The 14716-nt window shown below is 40.8% G+C and overlaps 1 protein-coding gene across 2 annotated transcripts in view; it reads left to right on the forward strand.

Moving 5' to 3' along the window:
* The window catches only part of JADE1 (jade family PHD finger 1), a 343209-nt gene that overhangs the window by 220356 nt on the left and 108137 nt on the right, over positions 1-14716 (forward strand). For both annotated transcript variants that reach the window (XM_053703655.1, XM_053703656.1), the window contains 2 exons: positions 11502-11692; positions 12393-12604. In XM_053703655.1, coding sequence (XP_053559630.1) covers positions 11502-11692; positions 12393-12604 — 403 coding nt within the window. The remainder of the gene's footprint in view (positions 1-11501; positions 11693-12392; positions 12605-14716) is intronic.

Here is a 14716-nt window from a genome sequence, read left to right on the forward strand (position 1 = left end):
CTCAGACCTGCTATTTCTTTGGGTGATGTTGCGGCTGCATCAACTTTCTGGTTGGAAAATTTAGCGCAACATGAATTGGATTCTGACATATCTAGCATTGTTCGCTTACTGCAACATGCTAATCATTTTATTTGTGATGCCATTTTTTATATTATCAAAATTGATGTTAGATCCATGTCTTTAGCTGTATTAGCTAGAAGAGCTTTGTGGCTTAAATCTTGGAATGCTGATATGACATCTAAATCTAGATTACTATCTCTTTCTTTCCAAGGTAATAATTTATTTGGTTCTCAGTTGGATTCTATTATTTCAACTATCACTGGGGGAAAAGGATTTTTTTTTCCTCAGGATAAAAAACCTAAGGGTAAATCTAAGGCTTCTAACCGTTTTCGTTCCTTTCGTCAGAATAAGGAACAAAAACTCAATCCTCCTCCCAAGGAATCTGCTTCCAGTTGGAAGCCTTCCTCAAATTGGAATAAATCCAAGCCATTTAGGAAACGAAAGTCTGCCCCTAAGTCCGTATGAAGGTGCGGCCCTCATTCCAGCTCAGCTGGTAGGGGGCAGAATAAGGTTTTTCAAGGATTTTTGGATAAAATCTGTCCAAAATCATTGGATTCAGAGCATTGTCTCTCAAGGGTATCGAATAGGATTCAAAGTAAGACCTCCTGTGAGAAGATTCTTTCTCTCACACATTCCTGTAAATCCAGTTAAAGTTCAGGCTTTTCTGAAGTGTGTTTCAGACCTAGAGTCTTCAGGGGTAATCATGCCAGTTCCTCTTTAGGAACAAGGTTTGGGGTTTTATTCAAACCTATTCATTGTCCCAAAGAAAGAAAATTTGTTCAGACCAGTTCTGGATCTGAAAATTTTGAATCGTTATGTAAGAGTACCAACTTTCAAGATGGTGACTATAAGGACTATTCTGCCTTTTGTTCAGCAAGGACATTATATGTCCACAATAGACTTGCAGGATGCATACCTTCATATTCCGATTCATCCAGAACACTATCAGTTTCTGAGATTCTCTTTTCTAGACAAGCATTACCAATTTGTTGCTCTTCCATTTGGCCTAGCAACAGCTCCAAGAATCTTTCAAAGGTTCTGGGTGCCCTACTATCTGTAATCAGAGAACAGGGTATTGCAGTGTTTCCTTATTTGGACGATATCTTGGTACTAGCTCAGTCTTTACATACTGCAGAATCTCACACGAATCAACTAGTGTTTCTTCGGAAACATGGTTGGAGGATCAATTTACCAAAAAGTTTCTTGATTCCTCAGACAAGGGTCACCTTTTTAGGCTTCCAGATAGATTCAGTGTCCATGACTCTGTCTGTAACAGACAAGAGACGCTTAAAATTGGTTGCAGCCTGCCGGCACCTTCAGTCTCAGTCATTCCCTTCAGTGGCTATGTGCATGGAAGTTTTAGGTCTCATGACTGCAGCATCGGACGCAATCCCCTTTGCTCGTTTTCACATGAGACCTCTACAGCTTTGTATGCTGAATCAATGGTGCAGGGATTATACAAAGATATCACAATTAATATCCTTGAATCCCAATGTACGACACTCTCTGACATGGTGGATAGATGACCATCGTTTGGTTCAAGGGGCTTTTTTTGTTCGCCCAACCTGGACTGTGATCACAACAGATGCAAGTCTTTCAGGTTGGGGAGCTGTTTGGGGGTCTCTGACAGCACAAGGGGTTTGGAAATCTCAAGAGGCGAGATTACCAATAAATATTTTAATACTCCGTGCAATTCTCAGGGCTCTTCAGTTCTGGCCTCTACTAAAGAGAGAACCGTTCATTTGTTTTCAGACAGACAATATCACAACTGTGGCTTATGTCAATCATCAGGGTGGGACTCACAGTCCCCAAGCTATGAAAGAAGTATCTCGGGTACTTGCTTGGGCGGAATCCAGCTCCTGTCTAATCTCTGCGGTGCATATCCCAGGTGTAGACAATTGGGAGGCGGATTATCTCAGTCGCCAGACTTTACATCCAGGGGAGTGGTCTCTCCATCCAGATGTGTTTTCTCAGATTGTTCAGATGTGGGGGCTTCCAGAGATAGATCTCATGGCCTCTCATCTAAACAAGAAACTTCCCAGATACCTGTCCAGATCCAGGGATGTTCAGGCGGAAGCAGTGGATGCGCTGACACTTCCTTGGTGTTATCAACCTGCTTACATCTTCCCGCCTCTATTTCTCCTTCCAAGAGTGATTTCCAAAATCATCATGGAACAGTCTTTTGTGTTGCTGGTGGCTCCAGCATGGCCACACAGGTTTTGGTATGCGGATCTGGTTCGGATGTCCAGTTGCCCGCCTTGGCCACTTCCGTTACGGCCGGACCTACTATCTCAAGGTCCGTTTTTCCATCAGGATCTCAAATCATTAAATTTGAAGGTATGGAAATTGAACGCTTAGTTCTAAGTCATAGAGGTTTCTCTGATTCAGTGATTAATACTATGTTACAAGCTTGTAAATCTGTCTCTAGGAAGATTTATTATAGAGTTTGGAAGACTTACATTTCATGGTGTTCTTCTCATAAATTCTCCTGGCATTCTTTTAGAATTCCTAGAATTTTGCAGTTTCTTCAGGATGGTCTGGATAAGGGATTGTCTGCAAGTTCCTTGAAAGGACAAATCTCCGCTCTTCTGTTTTATTTCACAGAAAAATTGCTATACTTCCTGATATACATTGTTTTGTACAGGCTTTAGTTCGTATTAAGTCAATTTCTCCTCCTTGGAGTCTTAATTTGGTTCTGAGGGCTTTACAGGCTCCTCCATTTGAACCTATGCATTCTTTGGACATTAAACTACTTTCTTGGAAAGTGTTGTTCCTTTTGGCTATCTCTTCTGCTAGAAGAGTTTCTGAGCTATCTGCTCTTTCTTGTGAGTCTCCTTTTCTGATTTTTCATCAGGATAAGGCAGTTTTGCGGACTTCTTTTCAATTTTTACCTAAGGTTGTGAATTCTAACAACATTAGTAGAGAAATTGTTGTCCCTTCTTTATGTCCTAATCCTAAGAATTCTTTGGAGAGATCCTTACATTCTTTGGATGTGGTAAGAGCTTTGAAATATTATGTGGAAGCTACTAAAAATTTCAGGAAGACTTCTAGTCTATTTGTTTTATTTTCTGGTCTTAGGAAAGGTCAGAAAGCTTCTGCTGTTTCCTTGGTTGAAACTTTTGATGCATCAAGCTTATTTGGAGTCGGGTCAAACACCGCCTCAGAGAATTACAGCTCATTCTACTAGATCAGTCTCTACTTCATGGGCTTTTAAGAATGAAGCTTCAGTCGATCAGATTTGCAAAGCAGCCACTTGGTCCTCTTTGCATACATTTACTAAATTCTTCCATTTTTATGTATTTGCTTCTTCGGAAGCAGTTTTTGGTAGAAAAGTTCTTCAGGCAGCTGTTTCAGTTTGATTCTTCTGCTTTTTGATTTAAGTTTTTTTCTTTCAAAAGTGAAAATAAACTTTTCTCTTGTTAAGTGTGTTCAGTCCACGGGTCATCCATTACTTATGGGATATATTCTCCTCCCCAACAGGAAGTTGCAAGAGGATCACCCAAGCAGAGCTGCTATATAGCTCCTCCCCTCACATGTCATATCCAGTCATTCTCTTGCAAGTCTCAACATAGAAGGAGGTCCGCGAGAGGAGTGGTGTTTTATACTTAATTTATTTCTTCAATCAAAAGTTTGTTATTTTTAAATGGCACAGGAGTGTGCTGTTTTTCTCTCAGGCAGTATTTAGAAGAAGAATCTGCCTGCGTTTTCAATGATCTTAGCAGACGTAACTAAGATCCACTGGCTGTTCTCGCACATTCTGAGGAGTGGGGTAACTTCAGAAAAGGGAATAGCATGCGGGGTCCCCCGCAAATGAGGTATGTGCAGTAACATTTTCTAGGAATGGAATTGACTAAGAAAACTCTGCTGTTACCCATATGATGTAAGTACAGCCTTTAATGCAGTAGTAGCGACTGGTATCAGGCTGATAAATGTATGCGCAGTTGAGTTATTTTCTAGGGACTAGAATTTGACTGAGAAAATACTGTTAATACTGAAATAAATGTATGAGCCTTAACTGCAGTAGAAGCGACTGGTAGCAGGCTTAGTGATAACTTTGCATAACACTGGAAAGTTGTTTTTTAAAACGTTTACTGGCATGTTATTCGTTTTGTGAGGTACTTTGGTGATAAATCTTTTTGGGCATGATTTTTTTCCATATGGCTAACGTATATTTCTGCATAGAAACCGTTGTAACAGGTCTCCCACTGTTGTAATATGAGTGGGAGGGACCTTTTTTAGCGCCTTGTTGCGCAGTTAAAATTCTTGCACAGTCTTCCTGCTTCTTCCTCCTTGATCCAGGACGTCTCCAGAGGGCGCAGGGGTCTTCAAAATTCATTTTTGAGGGAGGTAATCAGTCACAGCAGACCTGTGACAGTGTGTTTGACTGTGATAAAAGCGTTGAATCTTAAATTGATTATCCGTTTTTGGATATTGAGGGGTTAATCGTCCGTTTGCTAGTGGGTGCAATCCTCTGCTAAATTCATACATTTACTGTTAAAATTGTTGGCTATAACTGAATTAGTTCATTGTTATTTCAACTGTGACAGTTTTTTTGTGTTTTTAAAAGCGCTGCAGCGTTTTTTTTCTATTGCTTGTAAATTTATTGAAAGATTTTTTCCAAGCTTGCTAGCCTTCATTGCTAGTCTGTTTAAACATGTCTAATACAGATGAATCTGCTTGTTCATTATGTTTAAAAGCCAATGTGGAGCCCAATAGAAATATGTGTACCAATTGTATTGATGTTACTTTAAATAAAAGTCAGTCTTTACCGGTAAAGAAATTATCACCAGACAACGAGGGGGAAGTTATGCCGCCTAACTCTCCTCACGTGTCAGTACCTTCGCCTCCCGCTCAGAAGGTGCGTGAGATTGTGGCGCCAAGTACATCAAGGCCCTTACAAATCACTTTGCATGATATGGCTAATGTTATGAAAGAAGTATTATCTAATTTGCCTGAGTTAAGAGCAAGTGCGAAAGCTCTGGGTTTAGAACAGAGCGCGCCGATGAAACGAGAGCCATGTCCGATACTGCGTCACAATTTGCAGAACATGAGGACGGAGAGCTTCATTCTGTGGGTGACGGATCTGATCCGGGGAGACCGGATTCAGAAATTTCAAATTTTAAATTTAAGCTTGAGAACCTCCGTGTATTGCTAGGGGAGGTGTTAGCGGCTCTGAACGATTGCAACACGGTTGCAATCCCAGAGAAATTATGTAGGCTGGATAAATACTATGCGGTACCGGTGTGTACTGACGTTTTTCCTATACCTAAAAGGCTTACAGAGATTATTAGCAAGTAGTGGGATAGACCCGGTGTGCCCTTTTCCCCTCCTCCGATATTTAGAAAAATGTTCCCAATAGACGCCACCACACGAGGCTTATGGCAGACGGTCCCTAAGGTGGAGGGAGCAGTTTCTACTTTAGCCAAGCGTAGCACTATCCCGGTGGAGGATAGTTGTGCTTTCTCAGATCCAATGGATAAAAAATTAGAAGGTTACCTTAAGAAAATGTTTGTTCAACAAGGTTTTATATTACAGCCCCTTGCATGCATTGCGCCCGTCACTGCTGCAGCGGCATTCTAGTTTGAGTCTCTGGAAGAGGCTATTCGCACAGCACCATTGGATGAGATTATGAACAAGCTTAAAGCCCTTAAGCTAGCTAATGCATTAGTTTCGGGTGCCGTTGTGCATTTAACCAAACTAACGGCTAAGAACTCCGGATTCACCATCCAGAGCGCTATGGCTTAAATCCTGGTCAGCAGATGTAACTTCTAAATCTAAATTGCTTAATATTCCTTTCAAAGGGCAAACCTTATTCGGGCCCGGCTTGAAAGAAATTATTGCTGACATTACTGGAGGTAAGGGTCACACCCTTCCTCAGGACAGGGCCAAATCAAAGGCCAAACAGTCTAATTTTCGTGCCTTTCGTAATTTCAAGGCAGGAGCAGCATCAACTTCCTCCGCTCCAAAACATGAAGGGACTGCTACTCGTTACAGACAGGGTTGGAAAGGCAACCAGTCCTGGAACAAGGGCAAGCAGGCCAGAAAACTTACTTCTGCCCCTAAGACAGCATGAAGAGAGGGCCCCCTATCCGGAAACGGATCTAGTGGGGGGCAGACTTTCTCTCTTCGCCCAGGCCTGGGCAAGAGATGTCCAGGATCCCTGGGCGTTGGAGATCATATCTCAGGGATACCTTCTGGACTTCAAAACTTCTCCTCCACAAGGGAGATTTCATCTGTCAAGGTTATCAACAAACCTAATAAAGAAAGAGGCATTTCTACGATGTGTACAAGACCTCTTAGTAATGGGAGTGATCCACCCGGTTCCGCGGACGGAACAAGGGCAAGGTTTTTACTCAAATCTGTTTGTGGTTCCCAAAAAAGAGGGAACCTTCAGGCCAATCTTGGACCTGAAGATCTTAAACAAATTCCTAAGAGTTCCATCGTTCAAAATGGAAACTATTCGAACCATCCTACCCATGATCCAGGAGGGTCAGTATATGACCACAGTGGAATTGAAGGATGCCTACCTTCACATACCGATTCACAAGGATCATTATTGGTACCTAAGGTTTGCCTTTCTAGACAGGCATTACCAGTTTGTAGCTCTTCCCTTCGGGTTGGCTACGGCCCTGAGAATTTTTACAAAGGTTCTGGGCTCGCTTCTGGCGGCACTAAGACCGCGAGGCATAGCGGTGGCTCCGTACCTAGACGACATCCTGATACAAGCGTCAACTTTTCAAAATGCAAAGTCTCATACAGAGATAGTTCTAGCATTTCTGAGGTCGCATGGGTGGAAAGTGAACATGGAAAAGAGTTCTCTGTTCCCACTCACAAGGGTTCCCTTTCTAGGGACTCTTATAGATTCTGTAGAGATGAAGATTTACCTGACGGAGTCCAGGTTATCAAAAATCCTAAATGCTTGCCGTGTCCTTCATTCCATTCCAAGCCCATCAGTAGCTCAGTGCATGGAATTAATCGGCTTAATGGTCGCGGCAATGGACATAGTGCCATTTGCGTGCCTACATCTCAGACCGCTGCAACTATGCATGCTAAGTCAATGGAATGGGGATTACTCAGATCTGTCCCCTTTACTAAGTCTGGACCAGGAGACCAGAGATTCTCTTCTCTGGTGGTTGTCGCGGGTTCATCTGTCCAAAGGAATGACTTTCCGCAGACCAGATTGGACGATTGTAACAACAGATGCCAGCCTACTAGGCTGGGGTGCAGTCTGGAACTCCCTGAAGGCTCAGGGATCGTGGACTCAGGAGGAGAAACTCCTCCCAATAAACATTCTGGAATTAAGAGCAATATTCAATGCTCTTCTAGCTTGGCCTCAGTTAGCAACACTGAGGTTCATCAGATTTCAGTCGGACAACATCACGACTGTGGCTTACATCAATCATCAAGGGGGAACCAGCAGTTCCCTAGCGATGTTGGAAGTCTCGAAGATAATTCGCTGGGCAGAGTCGCACTCTTGTCACCTGTCAGCGATCTACATCCCAGGCGTGGAGAACTGGGAGGCGGACTTTCTAAGTCGCCAGACCTTTCATCCGGGGGAGTGGGAACTTCACCCGGAGGTGTTTGCTCAACTGATTCTTCGTTGGGGCGAACCGGAGCTGGATCTCATGGCATCTCGCCAGAACGCCAAGCTTCCTTGTTACGGATCCAGGTCCAGGGACCCGGGAGCGGTGCTGGTAGATGCACTAGCAGCCCCTTGGGTTTTCAACATGGCTTATGTGTTTCCACCATTTCCGTTGCTACCTCGACTGATTGCCAGGATCAAACAGGAGAGAGCATCAGTGATTCTGATAGTGCCTGCGTGGCCACGCAGGACCCGGTATGCAGACCTAGTGGACATGTCGTCCTGTCCACCATGGTCTCTGCCTCTGAGGCAGGACCTTCTAATTCAGGGTCCTTTCAACCATCCAAGCCTAATTTCTCTGAGGCTGACTACATGGAGATTGAACGCTTGATTCTATCAAAGCGTGGTTTTTCTGAGTCGGTTATTGATATGTTAATACAGGCTCGGAAACCTGTTACCAGAAAAATTTGCCATAAGATATGGCATAAATATTTATATTGGTGTGAATCCACGAGTTACTCATGGAGTAAGGTTAGGATTCCTAGGATATTGGCTTTTCTACAAGAAGGTTTAGAAAAGGGTTTATCCGCTAGTTCGGTAAAGGGACAGATTTCTGCTCTGTCTATTCTTTTACACAAACGTCTGGCAGAGAATCCAGACGTCCAGGCTTTTTGTCAGGCTTTGGCTAGGATTAAGCCTGTGTTTAAAACTGTTGCTCCTCCGTGGAGCTTAAACTTGGTTCTTAAAGTTCTTCAGGGTGTTCCGTTTGAACCCCTTCATTCCATTGATATTAAACTTTTATCTTGGAAAGTTCTGTTTTTGATGGCTATTTCCTCGGCTCGAAGAGTTTCTGAGTTACCTGCCTTACATTGCGATTCTCCTTATCTGATTTTTCATTCGGACAAGGTAGTTCTGCGTACTAAACCTGGGTTTTTACCTAAGGTTGTTTCTAACAGGAATATCAATCAAGAGATTGTTGTTCCTTCATTGTGTCCTAATCCTTCTTCGAAGAAGGAACGTCTTTTGCATAATCTGGACGTAGTCCGTGCCCTGAAGTTCTACTTACAGGCAACTAAAGATTTTCGGCAAACTTCTTCTCTGTTTGTCGTTTATTCTGGTCAGAGGAAAGGTCAAAAGGCTTCGGCCACCTCTCTCTCTTTTTGGCTTTGTGGCATAATACGTTTAGCCTATGAGACTGCTGGACAACAGCCTCCTGAAAGAATTACAGCTCATTCCACTAGAGCTGTGGCTTCCACCTGGGCCTTTAAGAATGAGGCCTCTGTTGAATAGATTTGCAAGGCTGCAACTTGGTCTTCACTTCATACCTTTTCAAAATTTTACAAATTTGACACTTTTGCTTCTTCGGAGGCTGGTTTTGGGAGAAAGGTTCTACAGGCAGTGGTTCCTTCTGTTTAATGTTCCTGCCTTGTCCCTCCCATCATCCGTGTACTTTAGCTTTGGTACTTTATCCCATAAGTAATGGATGACCCGTGGACTGAACACACTTAACAAGAGAAAACATAATTTATGCTTACCTGATAAATTTATTTCTCTTGTAGTGTGTTCAGTCCACGGCCCGCCCTGTCTTTTTTGAGGCAGTTCTAAATTTTAATTAAAACTCCAGTCACCACTGCACCCTATAGTTTCTCCTTTCTCGTCTTGTTTCGGTCGAATGACTGGATATGACATGTGAGGGGAGGAGCTATATAGCAGCTCTGCTTGGGTGATCCTCTTGCAACTTCCTGTTGGGGAGGAGAATATATCCCATAAGTAATGGATGACCCATGGACTGAACACACTACAAGAGAAATAAATTTATCAGGTAAGCATAAATTATGTTATTTTTGGGTTGTGGATTATTTTCTCAGCGGAATATGGCTGTTTTAGTCCCTCCCTCTCTAGTGACTCTTGAGTGGAAGACTCCACATCTTGGGTATTGATATCCCATATGTCACTAGCTCATGGATTCTTGCCAATTACATGAAAGAAAACATAATTTATGTAAGAACTTACCTGAAAAATGTATTTATTTCATATTGGCAAGAGTCCATGAGGCCCACCCTTTTTATGGTGGTTATGTTTTTTTGTATAAAGCACAATTATTTCCAAATTTCCTTTGTTGATGCTTTCTACTCCTTTCTTTATCACCCCACTGCTTGGCTATTCGTTAAACTGAATTGTGGGTGTGGTGAGGGGTGTATTTATAGGCATTTTGAGGTTTGGGAAACTTTGCCCCTCCTGGTAGGATTGTATATCCCATATGTCACTAGCTCATGGACTCTTGCCAATATGAAAGAAATGAATTTATCAGGTAAGTTCTTACATAAATTATGTTTTTTTCATCCCATGAGCTGTTGGTTCCTAGGGATAAGTTGTGTAAAACATAAACTTCCTGTTAGAATCAAAATAAACAACTTTAATATAACCTTTTTTTAATGCAGAACAATCTACTGTGTTCAAATTATGCTATTACGTGTGCATGATACAATGTTTTGAATTTAATATAAATTTCTGTCTTCTGAACTGCAAATGTTTATCTTCCCTAGAAGCAATGGGTGGTCTTGTCTATAACATCTTTAAATGATCTCTCAAGCATTAAGGTATAAAATTCCTTAAATCTGATCCGCAGAGAGCGCAGTTACTTTTAGTCATTTCTGTTTTTTATTGAATAAAAAAAAGCACCAGCGTGTACCAACAGCGAGTGATCCCGGATAAATTGGCTTCCACTTGTTACTCACCAGCTGGGTCTATAAGGTGGAAGTTGGCATTTGTTTTCTAGCTGTGGAGCAGCATTGGATGTACTTTGAGTTACTGCAAACTGTGAAGTGATGACTTGATACCAGCGGTTGGTATGATGTGTGGGAAGAAAAATCAGTGTGCTTGATGGTGTATTTTTTCACATACGGCTTTATTTGGGGGTTCCTGTGGAGATACACCAGCTGTTTACCTGCAGCTAATTACTTATTATTTTTTATTTTCCACGTAAACCATCTGACAGAACAACAAATTAATTTTCAGACTTTTACAAATTATTGTGCAGTCTCTAGAGAGGAAAAGAAACTTTGTGCCTGAGGTTATTTTAGGTAATATCTACAGCCTACCACACTACTGGAAATTGTTCATACTGAAAAGATGAAACGATAATCTGGGCTTACTAAGCATTTATACACATCCCTGGCAACAAAATGGTTACAGAATCAATTCATTGTCATATGTCTTTGAAGTCTGCACTGTGGATAGGATTCCCATAATAAATCAGCTATTGTTAAAAATGTATTATTTATTTAAAAATAATGTTAGCGTTATGTACATTGTCTATTACTTTGCATGGTTTGTCCCAAATTATTCTTTAGTAACATCAAATTATTCCCCATTCACATTTTACGTTTTTACACCTCGCAAGGAGATATAAAAAGATGAGCATGATATGTTGCTGTGGTTGATGACACACAAAGATTTTAACTAAAATCAAATGAATTTTTACATATTTTAAGTAATAACATTTAACTGTTTGGTATATGACTTTTGCGCAAGCTTCCCTTTATGATAAAATATTTTATTCTATTTATCACATCCCTTTAATATAAACTCCTGTATAATGTTAGTATCAGTATTATCTATCTACCAGATATAATTTATGCCAGTCTATCACTTACCTTACTGTTTGTGATATTTATGTAATAGTCATTTATAAAAACAAACCTTTTTTTTTTTTTTTAAACAAAAAACAAACATAATGCTGAACTGAATTGTTCCAACTATGTTTTTCTTTTTATTAAATTACTATGGAAAGATAATGTTTGTTTTCAAATGAATCATTAGTTACAGATTTACAACTCTGAACTTTTCTTTTTCTCAGGGTAATAGCTGAGAAGGACAAGGCAGTCACATTTACAAGACCCCGCAAGTACATTCATTCTTCAGGGTCTGAGCCCCCAGAGTTGGGATATGTTGACATCCGGACACTGGCGGACTCTGTCTGCCGTTATGACCTGAATGAAATGGATGTTTTCTGGTTGGAGCTAGTTAATGAAGAATTTAAAGAAATGGGTATGTATTTTCTGGTAATGTGGACTATGATCTTGTAGTTAGTTGCACAGAATCCTTTTTTAAAGGGACAGTACACTGTAAAATTGTTTTTATATTATATGTATTTTCAATGATTGTTATACCAACTGCAGAGTATAAAATGTATGAGAAATTGCATTTTCGGGTTTGTGTATATGAAGTAGCTGGTTTTGTGCTTTTAAACCACAGCCTATTACAATGGGTTGAGCTTCAGGCAATATCAGATCTCATTATGTTATCACTTTGTGTACACACACTTGCTTCCTTATCTTATATTTGTCTGTAAAACTTAAGCTCAATACATAGAGAGAACAATGGGAAAATTATAATTTTATTACTTAAATATCCTGCAACCCTCTGTGAGTTTAATTTATTCTGCTGGCTGCATTTACTTAGGCTATTCAATAGCTGAGACTTCAGTAAAACTTTCAGTATAGGTTGGGATATCACAAGCTAATGCAGCTATTTCAAAGTCCAAAACAGGGGTAAAGGAGCTACTTTTAAACAATTGCATACACTCCAGCAGGTAAAATTGAACATTGGAAACAATTTAAATGGGAGAAACATTTTGGTTGAACTGTATAAGTATAAAATAATATATCATTTGCATTGTACATCACAGCTGAGCAGATTCCTTTCTCTGGTTTGCCATCTCTGTTCACAGTAGTTTTTGCACTCTTAGGTATGCCAGAGTTGGATGAGTACACCATGGAAAGAGTGATGGAAGAGTTTGAACAAAGGTGTTACGACAACATGAACCATGCAATCGAAACAGAGGAAGGTCTTGGCATAGAGTACGATGAAGATGTTGTGTGTGACGTTTGTCAGTCTCCCGATGGCGAAGACGGAAATGAAATGGTCTTTTGTGATAAATGTAACATCTGTGTACACCAGGTATGAAGTGTACATACAATGTGAAAAAGGTGTTCTTAGTATTTATAAACTTTGCAAATTGTTAGCAGTTCTGAATTAGACTCCCTTAAAATGGCAGTAAATACCTTGTAGATAAAATATATTTCTGTTTGTCTTGCTATGGAGCAACATATCACCCAAGTCTGAATGCTTTTGAAATAAATTAACAGTCATAATGTTAGTAGAAAATGCATTGTTTTGTAGTTATCAGTTATAGCCAATTATGGACAGCTATATAGCAGGGTTAGGCTTGAGAAGTCAGCTGGGTGCAGGAGAATTACAAAAAACACAATTTCTTTCCTATGGCATGGAGAGCCACAACTTAAATCCAATTACTAGTGGGATATTCAACTGCTGGCCAACAGGAGGAGGCAAAGAACACCCCAGCAGAGTTAAGTGTCACTTCCCTTACCCATAATCCACAGTCATTCTCTTTGCCTCTGTCAATGGAGGATGTGTGAAGATGGTGTCTGAAGATATTTAATCCTTTTATGGGTACTTTTCCCTGCAAGCAAGGATTGGGGCTATGCTGTGTCCATGTCAATCTCTTGACATGGTCACAGCACAGAGTAATGGTGGCTATTAGCAGTTAGAAAGCGGCAAAGTGGTCTTTGCTTTATTTCTAACAATATTTCTACCCCTTTATAGAAAGCCAGGGTTGGTTACCCTGTTCTTTTCTTTAAGTCACTGATAGAGAGTGGAGTATCTGTCACACCTAGGAAGCTGTTCCTGCCCTGCAGCTGGATCCACAGGTAAGTGCCTTTGCCTTCTAGGTACTAAAGGACTAAACTTTGGAGGTTAATTCTTCTAGTGGATCAACATCTGGGACAAGTTTTGACCTTATAGATGGGGTTAACAGTTGGGCAGTTTGGCAGGCATTGGTGTATGTGAAACATTAAGGGGTTAATAATGTCTCTTGTAAGGTGTATCCAGTCCACGGATCATCCATTACTTGTGGGATATTCTCATTCCCAACAGGAAGTTGCAAGAGGAAACCCACAGCAGAGCTGCAATATAGCTCCTCCCCTAACTGTCATACCCAGTCATTCTCTTGCAACTCTCAACAAGCAAGGAGGTCGTAAGAGAGAGTGGTTAAATATAGCTAGTTTATTTTCTTCAATCAAAAGTTTGTTATTTTTAAATAGTACCGGAGTTGTGCTATTTTATCTCAGGCAGAAGAAGAATCTGCCTGAGGTTTCTATGATCTTAGCAGGTTGTAACTAAGATCCATTGCTGTTCTCACATATTCCTGGGGGTATTACACAGATGATGTAAAACTTCAGCGAGAGAATGGCGTGCAGTTTATTCTGCTATCAGGTATGTGCAGTTATAATTTTTTCTAGAGATGGAAAACACTAGAAAATGCTGCTGATACCGGATTAATGTAAGTTAAGCCTGAATACAGTGATTTAATAACGACTGGTATCATGCTTACTCCCAGGGGTAATACCCTTATGATATTTACAATATAAAACGTTTGCTGGCATGTTTAATCGTTTTTATATATACTTTGGTGATAAAACTTTATTGGGCCTAGTTTTTTCCACATGGCTGGCTTAAATTTTGCCTAGAAACAGTTTCCTGAGGCTTTCCACTGTGTTACTATGAGTGGGAGGGGCCTATTTTAACATTTTTTTGTGCAGTTAAAATTACAAACTAAGACATCCAGATTCCCTCAAAGGCCCTCTGAATGCTATAGGACATCTCTAAAGGGCCCAAAGGCTTTCTAAAGTCATTTATTGGGGAAGGTAGGGCTACAGCTTGCTGTGGCAGTTGGTTGTGACTGTTAAAAAACGTCTATTTCTCCTGTTAAGTGTGATCAGTCCACGGGTCATCATTACTTCTGGGATGTTAACTCCTCCCCAACAGGAAGTGCAAGAGGATCACCCAGCAGAGCTGCTATATAGCTCCTCCCCTCTACGTCACACCCAGTCATTCTCTTGCACCCAACTAATAGATAGGATGTGTGAGAGGACTGTGGTGATTATACTTAGTTTTTATAACTTCAATCAAAAGTTTGTTATTTTAAAACAGCACCGGAGTGTGTTGTTCCTTCTCAGGGAGAATTTGAAGAAGAATCTACCTGAGTTTTTT

Source organism: Bombina bombina, chromosome 2 (assembly GCF_027579735.1).
Source record: "Bombina bombina isolate aBomBom1 chromosome 2, aBomBom1.pri, whole genome shotgun sequence".
In the NCBI taxonomy this organism is placed as follows: domain Eukaryota; kingdom Metazoa; phylum Chordata; class Amphibia; order Anura; family Bombinatoridae; genus Bombina; species Bombina bombina.